General features: G+C 39.2%; 2 protein-coding genes across 4 annotated transcripts in view; one reads left to right on the forward strand and one right to left on the reverse strand.

Moving 5' to 3' along the window:
- LOC132377915 (UAP56-interacting factor-like) overlaps nucleotides 1-17,716 on the forward strand; it is a 39,139-nt gene extending 21,423 nt beyond the window's left edge. The window contains exons 5-10 of one of the 2 annotated variants that reach the window (XM_059944406.1): nucleotides 93-189; nucleotides 3,149-3,207; nucleotides 6,396-6,431; nucleotides 7,139-7,210; nucleotides 12,499-12,625; nucleotides 15,292-17,716. In XM_059944406.1, the coding sequence (XP_059800389.1) occupies nucleotides 93-189; nucleotides 3,149-3,207; nucleotides 6,396-6,431; nucleotides 7,139-7,210; nucleotides 12,499-12,625; nucleotides 15,292-15,387 (487 nt within the window). In that variant the 3' untranslated portion in view covers nucleotides 15,388-17,716. The remainder of the gene's footprint in view (nucleotides 1-92; nucleotides 190-3,148; nucleotides 3,208-6,395; nucleotides 6,432-7,138; nucleotides 7,211-12,498; nucleotides 12,626-15,291) is intronic. The other variant, XM_059944397.1, reaches the window with a different exon arrangement.
- rubcn (rubicon autophagy regulator) overlaps nucleotides 1-19,355 on the reverse strand; it is a 131,033-nt gene that overhangs the window by 103,475 nt on the left and 8,203 nt on the right. The gene's annotated exons all lie outside the window — the stretch shown is intronic.

Genomic DNA, 19,355 nt, shown 5'->3' on the forward strand with positions numbered 1-19,355 from the left:
GGATGGAATTTATATTCAGCATTGTGTTGAAATAGTTCTAGATTCATTATGTAAAAAATAATTCTCCTTATATTGCCTTCTCATATTTTCAGGAATTCCATTCAGATGAATTTTCCCAGGATTCCTGTGCAGGCACAGCAAAATAAAGAAGCACGGCAAGCAACTTTTCTTTTCAAAAGAGGCCTAAAGGTATTTAAGATTCTGCCCAAAGAAATTTTGGAAGTCCTATTGTTTTAATTCAATTAAATACTTTTGTAATTAATCATTGATTACATTCATTCAATTTGAGCATTTAGCACTTGTATTTCAAAAGCCTCAGTTTCCTACATCAAGATGTCAATAGTTCAAATTCCCAGGCTGATTCTTAACCTTGTTCATGCTTACTATTTACTTCAAGGCAACATTCTTAGCAGCAAAGGAAATAATTTATCAGTTTCAACATTCATATCCATTTCCCTCGTTTAAACTTTTAGTTAATTGTAGAGTCATAGAATACTGATCTAAAACTCCAGTCACATTTCTGTGTCAAGGGTCATAAAACACTACAATACAGAAGCAAGACCTTTGGCCCATCTAGTCCATGCCGAATCATTAATCTGCCTAGAAACATTGACCTTCACCCATACCATAGCCTTCTAAACCTCTTCCATCCAAGTCCCTGCCCAGATTTCCTTAAATTTTGAAATTGACCCCACATCCACCACTGATAGCTTGTCCACACTCTCGCCACCCTCTGAATGAAAAAGTTCCCCCTCATGATCCCCTTAAACATTTCACTTTTCCTCTTTAATCCATGACCTTTAATTCTAGTCTCACTCAACTTAGTGGAAAAAGCCTGCTTGCAGTCAACCTATGTATATACCCCTCATAATTTTCTATCAAACCTCCCATCCTTCTTCTACACTGAAGAGAATAAAATCTTAACGTATTCAACCTTTCCCTATAACTTGGGTCCTCCAGTCCTAGCGACATACTTGCACTCTTTCAAACTTATTGACATCTTTTCTATAGGTAGGTGACTAAAAACTGCACATGATACTCTAAATTAGGTCTCACCAACACTTTATACAAATTCAACATAGCATTCCAACTCCTGTATTCAATAAACACAGACAAAATGCTGGAGGAACTCAGCAGGCCAGGCAGCATCTATGGAAAAGAGTACAGTCAAAGTTTCGGGCCGCAACCCTTCATCAGGACTGGAAGCAAAGATGAGTCAGATAAGAAGGTAGGGGGACGGGAAGAAGCAATACAAGGTGATGAATGAAATTGGGAGGGGGCGGAGGAATAAAGAAAAGAGCTGAGAAGTTGATTGATGAAAAAGGGACCAATTTTGTCCTTATTGCTCTTTAGTATATCTGTAGAAACAGTTGGGATTCTCATTCACCTTGTCTGCTAGACTTTGTGCATTCTTTTAGCCCTCTTGATTTCCTTAAGTGTCCTCTTGCATTTCTTATACTCAAATACCTCCCTTTGTTCTTGTTTCAGGGTCTCCATCTCTCTCAAACCATGGTTCCCTAAACCTGTTACCCTTGCCTTTTATTCTGACAGAAATATACAAAGCCTGTACTCTCAAAATTTCACTAGCACTGGCCCCAGTCTCCTTGGGAACTGTGGTGCTTATAATGTCTTAACTGTCCCTGTTCACTTCTTTTGAACTCTCTCTTGTGCATGTAGATTGATTTTTTTTTAAAGAACTTGTGCATTTTAAAGGTGCCACTTTAAAATAAAATCGTTAAGGTATGAATAAGCTTTTATCTATGTATTAATTTTTTTTACCATGCAGCCAAAATATATTTTCATATCCTTGTAGTTTTTTTTTCTTATGGTGTTCACTGCAGCTGCATTTAACTCCAGAAATAACTTTGTTACCTGCAGTATAAATCATGGGTTTAATGTTAGTCATTTGAGCCGGTTATTTTAGTTGGTGGACATAAACAAGTATTGGAAAGCGGGTTTGATTTTACTTCCTCTTTTCCTGGTGTTCAAACAAAAATGTAATCATCTTATGTCTTGCTAGTGACAACATTTTGGTTATATCTTGAAAAGTAAACCTTTTTCTTATGAATTCCAATGTTTGGTTTTCAGCACACATCAGAAACTTTGTAAACTTTGAAATTTGAATTAATTTTCACAGGAATATGGGTGCTGATGGTTAGGTTACGTTTATTACAGAACCATATTCACCTTGGTGATAACGGATCTCATGGACGAAAGTAGCTCATTAGGCTTCAGGAGCTGAGACAATCAAGCCTCATTACCTATTAGTGGCAGGTAGTCATGGAAAGATTGGGAAGCTGTTGTTGCAGTAAATGTCTTGCCTGCTGATTGAAAGCCACAGTCCTGTGGGAGGCAAGGACTGGCCCATGTGAGGAGCACTGCAGCCTCACCCACTAGCTTCCGTTTAGATGATGATGTCATGGCGACCGTGGTATTTAAATCTAGCACGCAGTAACCTTGTGGTCTCTCTTTTTCCCGTTGGGTCTCTATGAACTAGGTAGACAAGGGTGCTGCAGAAATAGTAAACAGTGGTGATGATGGGAGAGGGGGTGGTGGGGTTTGGTATGCTGTGGTGCTGAAGGCCTGTGTGTGCACTCTAGTTAAGTATGTTTAGTGTCTATTTTGTCCTGCCACTTCAGGTGCTCAGTTTAGAAAAGAATGTGTCATTGAATGTTTAATGTTGTTGGCTTGGGGGGCTTAGATAAGTACTTGTTTGACTCAGATGCTTGGTTGAGTGTTTCACTGTTTGTCTTGCAAGTAAATAGTCAATGTGCTAATCGCAAACAGGGTTTTCAGTCCCACTTACTGAATCCATAAATCCGCTTCATCATAACAGTTGTGTATTACCTTACTTCAGCATTTATTTATAATTGTTTGTATTTGCAGTGTTTTGACATTTATATTGTGTCTTTTGTTTTTGGTATTAACTCTATTTACTTTGTAGACCTTTGTAAATTAAGCTCACCTATGTTTCTAGTCCAATGAGCAAATTTATTATGAATTCAAAATTTGTATGTTCTTCTGTAAGTGCTGACTTTCACTATTTTGGTGCATTATGCCACCTTGGCGACTAGAAATCCTGTCTTGTTTTTCTCTGAGTAATGGAGAAGGGAAGATATTGATGAGCTTTTTTTTCCAAAAAAAACAGGTGCACATGCAAACTGAACAAGGGATGAAAGGAAGATCAATTAAGAGACAAATGCGACAGTAAGTACAAAATGGAAGCTAATTTTAAATAGATCTTTCAGTTAAAAACATTTTCCACATTTATGTGTTCAAATTCATGGTTACTTAAAGCTAACTCTGCTAAAATCTATTTTGGGAAAATTACAAGTACTTAATGGGATAATATTGAATGACTATTGAACATGTTCAGTTTCTCAGTTGAGTTGGTGACCACAAGATGGATAAACTTTGGATTAGACATTTTTTTTAAAGCAAATAATGATAATGCAAGTAAAAAAAATAGTAATATTTTCAGAGGTAAACAAATTGTCTAATTTGTTCATTATACTTGACGCAAATACCACTATACTAGGTTTTTTTTTACCAAAATTGAGACTAAAATGTTGGCATGTACCTATGCAAACAAAGCAAATTGCTGTTCCTAAATTAAACTATTTAATGAACAGCAAGGTGTCTGAATCAGGAAGTGTTTATTTTAAAATATGAAAAGAGGAAAGGGCATTTTCATATGATTCTTTGCATATATTTCCATATTTTTTATGGCAGTTGCTTAGCTAATTTTCATATATTGAGTGCACCAACTCTAATCCAATTTATCTGTTTTTCTGTACATCAATTTTGATGCAGGTTGACATTTGAAGTACAGTCAAAGATATGCAATTGACTGGATTACTGCTGTCTTCATATTCCTCCTTGCCCCACCCTCACTCCCATTCCCATCAAGCTCTCTAATGTATTGGTAGGCTTTAGACTAGTTCATGAAATTATTAGCTATCTATAAGTTCAAGTTTAATTGTCATTCAAACATACATGGATACCTGTGAATACAGCCAAATGAAACATTGTTTTGCTGGAGCCAGGCTGCAAAATCCAGTATCAAAGTGCATTTAATATCAGAGAGTGTGTATCCAGTATACAATCTGAAATTCGTCCCTTTCAGAGACATCCACAAAAACAAAGAAACCCCATAGAACAATGTGTAAGTAGCAGCAAAAAGCATTGACACCCCCCCCCCACTGACCCCCTCCCCCAGTATGCAAGCTCAGCAAAAGCACCAAGAGTCCATCAAACCACAGTCCACAAACCAGCATTTCGGTATCTCAAGACAGGCTCTTGCTCTCCAGCCAGGGAGAGAAAGAGGTCACTCCTGCAACGAGAGTAGAGACTGGCAACTCACTGTTCTGCTAATTACAATCTTCCCTGTCGCCTCTCCAAGCCCCCTGAAATGAGGACTGGCAGAGGAGAGGGAGGGGGATTGCTCAAGTACAGGGGCCTTCTGAAAGCAGCTGGTGATTAGCAAACACGTCGCCTGCTGTCTTGGTGTTCCACTCCTGATGTTTCAGTCTCCACAACGGTGCATATTGCATATCTTTGAATGTAGTTCAAATGTCAATCTGCATCAAAATTTATGTACAGAAAAAAAGATAACTGTGTCACCTATGGGCTGCTCCCTGACTTCTGATCTCCCAGCCCCCACGGGTGCACGTCTTCCTGGCTATTCCTGGAGATAGTGAAGTGCTAGGCCACACAGTCGGTCTGAAAATTCACCGTTGGCGAAGAACCGTAGTTTGAACTGTAGATCACGGACTCCGTCAGAACCACAACCACCAAAAGAAAAGAATGACAGAAGAGAAATAAGCTGTTTTGTAGAGGAACTGGAAAATGTCCCTGGGTTTGCAAAATCCCATGGCACAATCTCTCCTTGCTCCTCCACACAGCACAAGGCACATGTATCAGTAAAATACAATTACATAAAAAATATAGTCCAAGACCTTGGGTACATGAATTTCGCAGAAATCTGCAGTTGAACAGAATACGGTTTGTCTTCTGCCGAGCTAACACCTGGGAGGCAGCATTGACTCCGATACTTCTGTCCTGGGCTGCTGTAACCAGGTAACACCGTGCTTGAGGCCTAGTCCTTGCTCAACCAAGGCCTCGCAGCTCCCTCACCATCCACCAACAAATGGGTGAATTGGATTTGCAGCAATCCACATTAACAATGTCCAACAGCATCTAGTGATCACAAGAAAAGCAACTAGAGAGAATCACTTGCTGTTGGACTGTACACTGCCTCCACGCACTGACTCCTCCAACGCACTTCTGATGTAAGTAGCAGCATGATCCACACCAAGTCCAGCTCTTTCAGTTTTTCTGCAAATGAGCAACTCGCTGATGGGGTAGACCTGCAGTACTCTTGAGTTCTTAATGTCCAGCATGGTCTTGCGATCATTTAAAAAAACTGTTTAAAAAGGACAGTGACACCCTTGGTTGACCTTCAGAAGCCACTATGGTCAAACACACTGCCATCTCACCCGAAGATAACTTGCTGTTCAATAGCATTGCCATTACAAAGTTCTCTTGGGATCAATGAATAACATCACATGGATTTAAGTCAGAAGCTAGATATCTTGTGACAAGTAGCATGTTTCATGTCAGCCCTAGTCTTCACACAATCTGGAAGACATGTAAACAGTGTGGTGGAATATTATCTACCTGCTTGGATGAGTGCGTGTCCAGCTAGTGCCGATGAAACTTGACATAATTCAGAATAATGTAGCCCATCCACTCTTAGCAACAAAAAACAAGTTTGTATTTCGTATGGAAATGCACTACAAAGTTTCGTGAGTTAGAATGATTGTACCACTCAAACCAAAAAGGATGAGCGCAACATTCACAGGTAAACACTTATCAACTGTAGGTTCCCTTAAATTGGTTCACTTTAAAATTGGACCTTAATGTCACCGAGTCTAAATCTTGCACTTCTCAACCAAATAGTATGTTATCATCAACAGAACTATGGCAGCTCCAGAAGATGACACACTAGCACATTAACAATTAAGGATGACAAAAATTGCCAGCAATACCCATATCCCAAAAAGTAGATTTACAATTTAAAATTGGCTGCATAACATCTTGAGTGCTCAATCTGTTCTATTGGCATTTGAGTCAAGGAGCAGAAATGGGTGGGAACGGTGTCTTACATTTGCCACACTATTACACCCTGATGAGGATCATTAACCTATAATCTCTGTAGCATTCTGCACAAATGCTGCTCCACCTTACCTACTGAATATTATTTGCATCTTTAATTCTGTATTTCAGATTTTAAGCATTTTTTCCTTTAAATTTGTTTAATTGTTGCATGACTTAATAAAGATGTGACAGTTGAAGGTAGATAATATGAATTGATTTGTAATCTTATTTTTCAGGTGGTCAACCAATTCTGATACTGTGACAGTTGACCAGTAAGTACTTAAACTGTTAAGATTATTGAACACTACACCAAAATTTGCTGAGTATCTCAATTATTGACAGGAGTGCAAGAGAATTAATCATCAAGGGATATATGGAACAGTGTATTTCGCAGCACCAGTACGAGTGCCATTTGAATATAATGTAACCAATTTAAGAATGAAGGGGTTGGTACAACTGAAATCTGCCAAACTCAAATCACATCTGTTCAATTGTTTTAGTTAGAGTAGGTGTTAGAAGTTCTGGCAGGTGAAATATTTCATATTTATATACAAAATGATAATTCATGAAACCATGTGAGAAAATGATGAGAAATAGTGTGTTGGGTTAACTTCCATGTTGTAATGCAAAAATATAATGCTGCTGTTTGAAAGTCAAATCTGGTTTGTGTAGCTGAGTTAACCAGTCCCAAGTGTGAGATTTTCTTTTTATAAAACCAACCCACAGGAATGTCATTGTGGACATTATCTCACCTTGAAAATCAGTGGATCTGAGTATCTGGGCATCTGACTGTTTATTCATAGCCAATTAATGATGCCAAGCACAAAACTGACTTGTCAGAGGAAGAAGATTTGCATGCAAGTTGATTGTGCAGTGAAGATGATTCACTTATTAGAATTCAAGAAAATAATTAATTTGTTAATCTTGATCATTTATTTTAAAGCACAACTGACTCATGTTTAAATTGTTCTGTTTTCAGAAGTCGCATTCCTAGTACCAGCAGGGGTGTTTTGACTGTGTCCATTCAGAACCCATCTGCCAAAAATACTGAGTATGTCTTATTTTTAAATCATTATTTTGTCAATTTAAGCACCCTTATTGTATTTGCCTTTCAATTAAGTTCTCTTTGCATTGGGGTAGGAGTTTAGTGTTTTGGCCTATTTGCTAAATATTTAAAAGATGAACTGCTTTCATCTCTGCTCCCTCTAATTTTCTCATGTCCTGATACGTCACTGTGGAAGACACTAGCAGTATGTCTGATGTAGTGTGTGAAAGAAGAGAAGTGGATGCAGTTACTGTTACCATATAACCATAAAACAATCACAGCACGGAAACAGGCCATCTCGGCCCTCCTAGTCCGTGCCGAACTCTTAATCTCACCTAGTCCCACCTACCCGCACTCAGCTCATAACCCTCCACTCCTTTCCTGTCCATATACCTATACAATTTTACCTTAAATGACACAACTGAACTGTCCTCTACTACTTCTACAGGAAGCTCATTCCCCACAGCTATCACTCTCTGAGTAAAGAAATACCCCCTCGTGTTTCCCTTAAACTTCTGCCCCCTAACTCTCAAATCATGTCCTCTTGTTTGAATCTCCCCTACTCTCAATGGAAACAGCCTATTCACGTCAACTCTATCTATCTATCTATCCCCCCTCAACCTTCTACGCTCTAATGAATAGAGACCTAACTTGTTCAACCTTTCTCTGTAACTTAAGTGCTGAAACCCAGGTAACATCCTAATAAATCGTCTCTGCACTCTCTCTAATTTATTGATATCTTTCCTATAATTCGGTGACCAGAACTGCACACAATATTCTAAATTTGGCCTTACCAATGCCTTGTACAATTTTAACATTACATTCCAACTTCTGTACTCAATGCTTTGATTTATAAAGGCCAGCGTTCCAAAAGCCTTCTTCACCACCCTATCTACAGGAGACTCCACCTTCAGGGAACTATGCACTGTTATTCCTAGATCTCTCTGTTCCTCTTCATTCCTCAATGCCCTACCATTTACCCTGTATGCTCTATTTGGATTATTCCTGCCAAAATGTAGAACCTCACACTTCTCAGCATTAAACTCCATCTGCCAACGTTCAGCCCATTCTTCTAACCGGCATAAATCTCCCTGCAAGCTTTGAAAACCCACCTCATTATCCACAACACCTCCTACCTTAGTATCATTGGCATACTTACTAATCCAATTTACCACCCCATCATCCAGATCATTTATGTATATTACAAACAACATTGGGCCCAAAACAGATCCCTGAGGCACCCCGCTAGTCACCGGCCTCCATCCCGATAAACAATTATCCACCACTACTCTCTGGCATCTCCCATCTAGCCACTGTTGAATCCATTTTATTACTCTACCATTAATACCTAACGACTGAACCTTCTTAACTAACCTTCCATGTGGAACTTTGTCAAAGGCTTTGCTGAAGTCCATATAGACTACATCCACTGCCTTACCCTCGTCAACATTCCTCGTAACTTCTTCAAAAAATTCAATAAGGTTTGTCAAACATGACCTACCACGCACAAATCCATGCTGGCTACTCCTAATCAGATCCTGTCTATCCAGATAATTATTAATACTATCTCTAAGAATACTTTCCATTAATTTACCCACCACTGATGTCAAACTGACAGGTCTATAATTGCTAGGCTTACTTCTAGAACCCTTTTTAAACAATGGAACCACATGAGCAATACGCCAATCCTCCAGCACAATCCCCGTTTCTAATGACATCTTAAAGATCTCCGTCAGAGCTCCTGCTATTTCTACACAAACTTCCCTCAAGGTCCTGGGGAATATCCTGTCAGGACCCGGAGATATATCCACTTTTAAATTTCTTAAAAGTGCCAGTACTTCCACCTCTTTAATTGTCATAGGTTCCATAACTTCCTTACTTGTTTCCCACACCTTACACAATTCAATATCCTTCTCCTTAGTGAATACCGAAGAGAAGAAATCATTCAAAATCTCTCTCATCTCCCTCGGCTCCACACATAGCTGACCACTCTGATTCTCTAAGGGGCCAATTTTATCCCTCACTATCCTCTTGCTTTTAATATAACTGTAGAAACCTTTCGGATTTACTTTCACCTTATTTGCCAAACCAACCTCGTATCTTCTTTTAGCTTTTCTAATCTCTTTCTTAAGATTCCTTTTACATTCTTTATATTCCTCGAGCAATTCCTTTACTCCATGCTGCCTATAAATATTGTAGACATCCCTCTTTTTCCGAACCAAATTTCTAATATCCCTTGAAAACCATGGTGCTTTCAAACCTTTAACCTTTCCTTTCAACCTAACAGGAACATAAAGATTCTGTACCCTCATAATTTCACCCTTAAATGACCTCCATTTCTCTATTACATCCTTCCCATAAAACAACTTGACCCAATCCACTCTCTCTAAATCCCTTCGCATCTCCTCAAAGTTAGCCTTTCTCCAATCAAAAGAGAATTACAAGAGAGAAGATGCTACAAAAAGCTGAAAGACCTAAAGGTACATAAGTCACCTGGACCAGATGAACTGCACAATAGGGTTCTGAAAGTGGTAACATCATAGATTGTGGTGGCATTAGAAATGATCTTTCAAAAATCATTGGACTCTGGCATGGTGCCACAGGACTGGAAAATTGCAAATGTAACTCCACTCTTTAAGAAAGGAGGAAGGCAGCAGAAGGGAAATAATAGGCTAGTTAGCATTTGGTTGAGTCAGTGGGGAGGAAGGCAAATGCCAAGTTAGCATTCATTTCAAGAGGTCTAGAATACAAGAGCTTTATAAGGCACTGGTGAGGCCTCACCTTGAGTATTGTGAACAGTTTTGGGCCCTCATCTTAGAAAAGATGTTCTGGCATTGGAGAGAGTCCCGAGGAGGTTCACAAGGATGATTCCAGGAATGCAAGGGTTATCATATGAGGAATGTTTGATGGCTGTGGGTCTGTACTCACTGGAATTAAGAAGGATGAGGGGGGATCTCACTGAAACCTTTCGAATGTTGAAAGGCCTAGACAGAGTAGATATAGTGAGGATGTTTCCCATGGTTGGAGAGTCTAGGACAAGAGGACACAGCCTCAGGATAGAAGGGTGCCCTTTCAAAACAGAGGTGCAGAGAAATTTCTTTAGCCGAATGGTGGTGAATTTGAGGAATTTGTTGCCACATGCATCTGTGAAGGTCAGGTCATTGGTTGTAGTTAAGGCAGAGATTGATAGTCTTTTGATTGGACATGGCATCAAAGGTTATGGGGAGAAGGCTAGGAGTTGGGGTTGAGGAGGAGATACAAAAAAGGATCAGCCATGATTGAATGGAGTAACAGACTTGATGGGCCAAATGGCCTAATTCTGCTCCTATGTCTTATGGCCTATGTTCCTTTTGGCCTGTGTGCAGCCTCCAATTCCTCTATGCCCTTTACAGCTGGGCCTTAGGGTACCAAGTTCACAAACTAACCATACTTTCAATCTCTGTCTTTCTAATTCAATTTGCTTCTGTCCCTAAAACCCACATGTTGCCTCCTCTCCAATCCCAAAATATTGTACTTTAGTAGGACATATTTTTCTAATTATAAATGGGGTGTTTTCAGTTCTTTAAGGTTCTTGAGAACAGTTATAATTTCATATGTTTTGTGGTATTCATTAATAAAGACTTAGACATCTGGGGAAAGGATTGAATCAAGGTGGTGGGCCCCAGGCCTGAGAACGAGGAACGAGCCAATGTTTGCCCACTGCTGGAACAAATGGAGCCAATTCAAAGCAGCAGAACTGAAGCAAGGCAGAGTTGAGGTGGTGGGTCCCAGGCACGAGAGCGAGGAACAAGCCAGTGTTTGACCAATTTAAGTGCTGGTCCAGATAGGAGAGATCTGGTACGGGCCGAATAGAGGCGGTTGGGCTCACACTCGGAGAGTGTATAGAAATAGTTGCACTCGGGTCCGGGAGCAAGGACTGACCCGCTGTTTAGCTGATTTAAGCACTGGGACAGATTGGAAAAAGTCAGGGTCTCGGGGCCCGAGGCGAGGGAGGAACAGGCAGTATTCAGCTTGCTGCTTGCGAGGTTTTTATCTCTGCACTGAACTGAAGCAATGGACTGCAATTAATGGGCTCATGGATCGGCAGTGCTGGCTTTCTGGCTCTGAACTTACTTTTGTGAACTTCAGTTCTGAATGTTATTTATTTAATTTTACTGCTTGTACAATTTTTTTTCCCTGTACATTGGGTGTTTAATGGTCTTTCTTTAAATGGGTTCTGTTGGGTTTCTTTGTTTTGTAGCTGCCTGTCATGAGATGAATCTCAATATTGTATATAGTATTTATTGATAATAAATGTTCTTCGAACTTTTAAAGGCTAATAACATTATGCTGGATCTTGGGAGACTAGTTTGAGAGCAGCTATTATTTGGCAAGTCCACATATAGCAGCTATTTAAAAGCCAGCTGGTCAAAATTCAGGTCTAACATTTGTCTTCCTCGTAGGGAGACAGCAATGGCAAGGTTTGGGAACTTTGGATGTTGAGATGTTGCAAACTTGGTACATATAAGGTTTACCAAGCTGAGTTCAAACAGAATATTTGAGGAATAAAAAGGAAATAGGAAAGCACCTAAAATAGGAATCAGGAGGGTCTAAGGAGCCATAAAATCTTTGAATAGAATTAGAGAATCCCAGAGTTCATATACACTAAAAACGAGGTAATTGGGGAAGGGATATGACCACTTATAGACAAAGGAGGGAAATTATTCATGGAGTCAACAAAAATGTGTGAGGTACTAAATGACTAGTTTTTTTTTTATTTAGAGAGGGTGAACAACAGGTTTACCAGGATTTTGTCTGGATTAGAGAGTATGAGCTCTCAGGAGAGATTGGATAAACTTGGTTTGTTCTGGAGCTTTGGAGACTGAAAGGGTGATCTGATAGAAATGTATAAAAATTATAGAGCCATAGAGTAGATAATAGAATCTTTCTCCCAGGGTGGAAATGTCAAATAGCAGACAACATGGCTCTTAGAGATGCAGAATGTTTAAAGGAAATTTACAAGGCAAGTGTTTTATGTTTGTGTTTGTAGATTGGTAGATGCCTGGGAAAACTTGGGGGAAGTAGTGGAACCAGAAACGACAGCAGTGTTAACACGCATATTGACAGACCTGAGAATGGAAAAATATGGACCACATGCAAGCAGATAGAATTAATTTTGGATTTAGATCTTGGTCTAAACAGACATTATGTGCCAAAGGTCCTTTTTTGTGTGGTACTGTTTTGTGGTAAATTTATGTTGTCTTTGCTTAAAAGGAGGAGACATACTTTCTTCTTAATCACTTCTTCTAATCTAGTTCCCAGCAGTTCCGAGTCAGACACCCCTCTTTGATTCCATTTGCAATAAAAAAGGATCCGACTGAAAAGAAAGAACCACCAAAAGGAGTGCAACTGGAATTTGATATCAACAGTGTTGGAAAACAGGTAAATGTATACCAATGATTGGTTAGGTTAGCATTCCTTTTTGTGCATAATTTCATGTGTGCCTGCTTCCCTTTGGATAGCAGCCTCAGTGGAGAATATTGTTTCAGTGCTCTGTAAGCATGCATGTGAGCATTGAAGTTTCCATTTTCAAATCAATATGGGAATTTGTTCAAAGTGGAGGCCAAGTGTTTCCATGCAAAATATATTGAAACCTTTTCCTATGACTTTATTTTTAACTAGTTAAGTTGTTCACTACTGGTTGAGTGCCCCTAGTCTGAAATTTCAAAATTCGAAAACCTTGAAAATCGGAAATTTTTTTCAGTGCTGACATGACATCACAAGTAGAAGACTTCCACAAGGGACTGAGAAGGTTGGCAGGCCACTTACAGGTTTCTGCGCAGTACACACAGTTCTGAGAAGTGGTCTCGTGCAATAAACAGAAGTTAATGAAAAATAGGAAAACTGCATAAAGCGAAAAATAAAGATTTTGATCATGTATTGGTGTAGGAATGAACATATACCACTTAACAGTATGCTGATCATGAAACAAGCAAAGATCTATCATGACAAACTGAAAATTGAAGGTAATAGTAAATATTCAACAGACTGGTTGCAAAAGTTTGAGAAAAGGTACTGTAGCGGTGTGCTACACGCAGCGCTAAAATTACGACACGGAGTCGGTAACTGCAGTCGAAGGAAAAAACTTTATTCGAAAACTTCAGCCTCACCTTTAAGCCTCTGTCAACCGGCCCCCCATGGCCCAGAGGCTCCAAAGCTCTGTGCTCGCAAACCCCCGTAGGCTATCTAATTGTGAGTCGGTTCGGATACGCTAGGAAATGGGTCGCCACAGTACGACAATAAATTTTCAAAGCATCTGCTGATCACAAAAAATTAACACCATAACAAGTTTACGAGGCTGATTGCTTTTATACCTTGCCTTAAAAAAAGTAAAATGTAAATAGCATTTTAATCAAAAAACGGCATTGTAGGGGGAGACGGAAAGCTTCACAATGCTGCTTTTGTTACCCTGCATATATTATATTTTTACTGTATTAATGGTATGTAATAATTTTTACTAGTAAGTACTTGTGTAATGAACAAGTGTAAGATAAAGCAACACACACAGTGCTGGAGGAACTCAGCAGGCCAGGCAGCATCTAAGGGGAAACAAGTACTGTCGGCATTTTGGGCCGAGACCTGGAACGTCGACTCTACTTCCATAGATGCTGCCTGGCCTGCTGAGTTCCTCCAGCATTTTGTGTGTGTTGCTTGTATTTCCAGCATCTGCAAATTTTCTCTTGTAAGTGTAGGGAAAGGGCTGCCTACTGGTTGTACTGGTAAATTTAGAATCAGAAATGATAGTGATCCTAGACTATCTCATTATATACTCATTTTATATTCTGAAATCTTTCTGGTCCCAAGCATTTTGGATAAGGGGTACTCAACCTGTAACTTGACATTGGGATTCTGCCACACCAAACTGGGAGAGCTGTGATCCCAAGTTATAAACTCTCATGCTGCTGTTGGTCACCTATTAAGTTCGGAATGCCTTTTTTAGTTACACAGGGTGACTTAAGACACTAACATTAGATAACTTCTGACTTATTTGAACTGTGCATTCTCTTTCACATGAATCTTTATAAACCTTTGGAAGCAGACTTGCAAAATTCTTTGGTGAGATGACCCAGATAATAAGCTAGTTTAGTTCACAATGCAGTTAATATGTGGAGTTTAGTTCCATCTAAGCTGTCAAGCAAGTCAGTGTATTAGCTCATTGTGGGCAGCAGAACAGACCTACTGCAGCCTCTGGAGTGTTCTCAGTGGGTTTGTCTGCTCACTCCTTATGGCTTTCAGGCACTTGTGTAGAGTGAGTGACCGCACAAATAGTTTTTTTTATTATCCATTTTCATAGCTGTAACTTTTTAATATAAAGTTCTTTTACTTCAAAATCAAAACTGCACATGTTAGAAATCTAAACAAGATCAGAAACAAGTCTTTGGTTTGGAATGTTAACCGTGTTTCAGTCAGTGGTTGTTACTGCCTGATCTTCAGCATTTTCTAATTTGTTTTTTCCCCACTTAGCTGTTTCAAATAAAAATCACATTTCCATTTACATCCTTTAAGCTATTGTTCAGTAAAAGCACTAATTCGAATGCTCATTGAGCATATTTTCTGGGTCTTTGTACTTGTATTAAAAAAATGCACTTAAATATTATGAAACTATAACCCTTTTCTTCACTGCTGTTTTTCATACTTCATTGATTTCCCAGCCTTTCACATCGTTTTCATCTTCTTTTTAAAGCTACCAAGGTTTCTGTTCTTCATTCAGCCTAAGAAGTTGAGCCCTGATCCAAATGCACAAAAGCAAACTTTACCCAAAAGTATATTGATCCTTCCTCTCTCCTGTTGTGTAATTCATTTGTCTTGCAGAAGTCCTTCCCCAGAATTGGCCTCATTTTAATCAGAATATTAAAGTCCTTCCTTCTTCCCTCTCTGCCCAAGCATTCAACTGCACTTTAACCAAAACAAAGCAGCATTCTCAGGAAGACAGTAAGAATAACAAAACCTCAGATTTATGTCTTTTGCCTTTGAGGTTGACAGTCAAAAATTTGTTAGCAATCTTGTTTGAGGAATGTCACGGTAACATTTTTCATTCTTTCCTTTAGACTGGTATCACCTTAAATGAGCGATTTGCGATTTTGAAGGAACGGCGAATAGCAGTGGCATCAAGCAAAGGAGAACGATTTGTGACTGTGGGATAAATGAGATAACTGGCATTTGATCTGGCAGAACTCTTGGGAGCTTGTTCCCATGCACTCTGAAGTGATTTAATGTCAAAAACAGACATTATGCAGATGGATCTTGTTGACTGTACTTTGAAGCCAATTTTACAATGACATAAGAAGAAATGATATTTGGATTACTTGTTTAAACTTTGTTTTTGTCTGAGGAACAGTAGATGAAGATGGAATTGAACAATATTTGAATTATCACATTGCAAATATGAAATTTTGTTACTTTCAAGAAACACTTCATTAGCTAAAAATGTAAATTCAGTACACTTTCCCCAGAATTTAGTATTTTTGGAAACTTGTTGAAACCTTGACTAATTTTTTTTTAACATTAAAGTTTAGCAATTTAACCGTTTTCCAAAGTAATTGTTTATTGAATAGCTTTTCTGTTCAAAGTAAATTTTATTATTGAAGTACATGTCACCATATACAACCCTGAGAATAATTTTCTTGTGGGCATACTCAGCAAATCTATACAGTAACTCTAACAGGATCAATGAAAGATCAACCAGAATGCAGAAGACAACAAAATGTGCAAATGCAAATATAAATAAATAGCAATAAATAACAACATGAGATAAAGAGTCCTTAAATGAGATAATTGGTTGTAGGAATATTTCAATGATAGGACAAGTGAGTGTAGTTATCCCCTTTTGTTCAAGAGCTTGATGGTTGAAGGGTAGTAATTGTTCTTGTACCTGGTGGTGTGAGTCTTCTAAAAGTGGCTGCACATACTTGTTTAAGTTAAATGTTCTCTCATTTACAGCTGGAGATAACATAAGCATCATACAATTTAAGGATGGATGCTCAACACAAGTTTGATCATCATTATAACATTATTGGTTGTTTGAATATTTGCACATTGTTTCATTAATCTTATGTACAAGTGTCCCCTGCTTTCTGAATGTTCGCTTTATGACGTTTCACTTTTATGAAAGACCTACATTAGTACCTGTTTTTGCTAACCGAAAGAGGATTTTTGCTTTTACGAGAAAAGATGCCCGTTTTAAACTTGTGTTTACTCTGAGAAAGACTACCATGACCATGAAGCCTTGTGCGGGCAAGTGTGTGCGCATGCATGTACGTGCGCACGCATATACATGCTGATTTTTTTTCTACTAATCGGTTTTGGCTCAATCTTCCCGATTCTGGTAAGTGAAACTATACTGTACATACATTATATTTTATATAGGCTGTGTATTTATCCTATCATTCTTGCTTTTAATGTATGTTAGTGTTATTTTAGGTTTTATTTGGTATGATTTTGTAGGTTATTTTTTTGGGTCTGGGAACGCTCTACCTTCGGATAGTGGGGGAAACCTGTACATTGAAACAGTGAAATATAATTTGCATTAACAGCCAATGCAATCTAACTATGTCATGGGGGCAACCCGCAGTTGTTACCACACATACCTGTGCCAACTTATCATGCTAAAGATGTTCAGCAGAACAACATGGAACACACAAGCAATAAAAACAACAGTAAGACAAACCCCATTCCTCCCACCTGCACACGCACTTCCCCAACCCCAAGACAGGCTATCTTCAACTTCTAGCGACCCCATGGATTCAGACATTGGGCTTCGACTTCCCTAATGGACTCTCAGGTCAAGGCTTTGAGACTTCCAATTGATCTTTGGACTTTGATCTTTGGTGTTGACCCAAGCATTCACCAGTGTTGACAAATGAGGACCCCAAACACTAAGCCTTGAACTCCAGTCTCGCTGATTCGCATACCTAGTGTGTCAACTGTCCGCGTGCCTCCTGCCTGTGTGGAGCTCCGATTCCAGAATCTGCTACCAATTCGCTGATCAGTGGGGAGCCACCAACTCTTGTCCTCACTGGTCTACTAGGCTGATGTCTAACTATGGATATCCCATGTTCATGTCATTGGTCTTCGAATCCAGGGTATTGGACAAGACACTTGCCTGACCTCAAATTCCCCCGTATCTCTTCTTGGCTATTTTGTATTAGGTCTTCAAGCCAAATATGGGAAATGTTTAGTGAAACTTGTTGAGATGTCAATGTCAGAAACAGGCCCTTTGGTCCATCTAGTCTGTGCTGACCTGGTTTTCTACCTACAGCTGGACCATAGTCCTCCATACCCCTCTCAACTATGTACCTATCCAAACTTCTATAAAATGTTGTAATTGAACCCATATCCACCACTTCAGCTGGCAGCTTGTTCCACACTTGCACCACCCTCTGAAGAAATTTTCTTTCATGTTTCCCTTAAATATTTCACCTTTCTCCCTAAACTTATGACCTCTAGTCTCCCCTAACTCAGAGGGGAAAAAGTCTGTACGTGTTTATCTGTACCCCTCACAATTTTGTATACCTCTAAGATCTCCCCTCATTCTTCTATGCTCTGGGGGATAAACCTTTCAACCTTTTCCTATGACTCGTCCTCAAAGTTCTGGCGGCATCCTTGCAAATTTAGATAAATTTAATATTTAAAATTTAAATAATTGATCTTAACACTTTGGATACTGGGACTAGATCTTCAATCTAATCAAAACAAACTGAAGGGATGAGGTGTAAATTGGCTGTGCTAGACTTTAAGGGTATTACAGGAAATGCCAGCTAACACAGATTTCAGAAACATACAAGATGTTATTTTTGACTATGCTATGAAGCTTATTCTTCTGTGTTTTTGGTTATAATCTTCAAAAATTTTAGATTCTACAGCAATTCCCACATATTGGAAGACAGCAAATGATTTTGAGTGGAGGGAAAGAGGAAGTGAGGAACCAATTATTCTGACCTCTTAATAGGGAAAATGACAATCTCTTACTAAGAAAGCAGTAACAGGACACTTAATAGGGTTGGGCAAAGTATGAAAAGTAAAAATTAGATAAATCTTAGATTCTTGTTAGCCACTAGTTCCATTGGCCTAACTTAGCTATCATGCATTTCAGTTATCAGAAAACCTTTGAAGTGCCACAGGATATTAAACAAAGTAGCCAATTTCATGTATTTTGTTAATACACTGTAGTGCATTCTGCATGGGTTATTGAATAGAAAATAATAGAAATGAACAGCCCATTTACAAGAGTGTATGGGACTAGTCAAGTGCTGCAGGGAATAGTGCTGGTCTCCAGTTGTTCAAAATGTATACCAATGATTTAGATGAGGTGGTCAAGTTTACTGTTCACCCATTGAAAGATTGGTCACCTGGCAGGCTCATTACCTGATACCAGGTCCAGTACAGCACCTCCTTTTGTTGGATTATCTACATTTGATTAAGAAACCCTCCTGGATGCACCTAACAAAGTCTGCCCCATCTAAACCTCTTGGATTCAGAAGGTCCCAGTTTATATTAGGGAAGTTGAAGTCCCCCCATGACAACAACCATGTTTTTATACCTTTCCTTAATCTGCCTGCATATTTGTGCTTGATATCCAGATGGCTATTGGAGTGGGTGGTCTGTTGGACAATCCCATCAGGGTGATTACACCGTTCCTATAAGTTCAACCGATAGAAACTCTGTGGACAAACCCTCCATTATGTCCCCTCTGAATGCAGCTGTAATACTCTCCCTGACTAGTAGTGCAGCACCCCCACCTCATACCTCTAGCTTTTCTAAAACATTGAAATCCTGGGATATTAAGAACCCATTTATGCCCCTCGCTCAACAAAGTCTCTGTAATGACCACATCATAGTCCCATATACCAATCCATGCTCTAAATTATCTTTACCCACAGTATTCCTAGATTAAAAATACACACACTTCAAACTGTCCATCCCATCATATCTATTACTTTGCTCCTGTCTTATTGGCCCTGACATCTATCTTCCTGTCCATCCTACTTTCTGACCTGGTGCTCTGGTTTACATGCCCCTGCCAAATTAGTTTATACTCTTCACAAATAGCTCCAGCAAATCTCCTAGCCAAAATATTGTTTCCCCTCAAGTTTAGGTGCAACCTGTCCCTCTT

This window comes from Hypanus sabinus, chromosome 2 (assembly GCF_030144855.1).
Source record: "Hypanus sabinus isolate sHypSab1 chromosome 2, sHypSab1.hap1, whole genome shotgun sequence".
Lineage (NCBI taxonomy): Eukaryota > Metazoa > Chordata > Chondrichthyes > Myliobatiformes > Dasyatidae > Hypanus > Hypanus sabinus.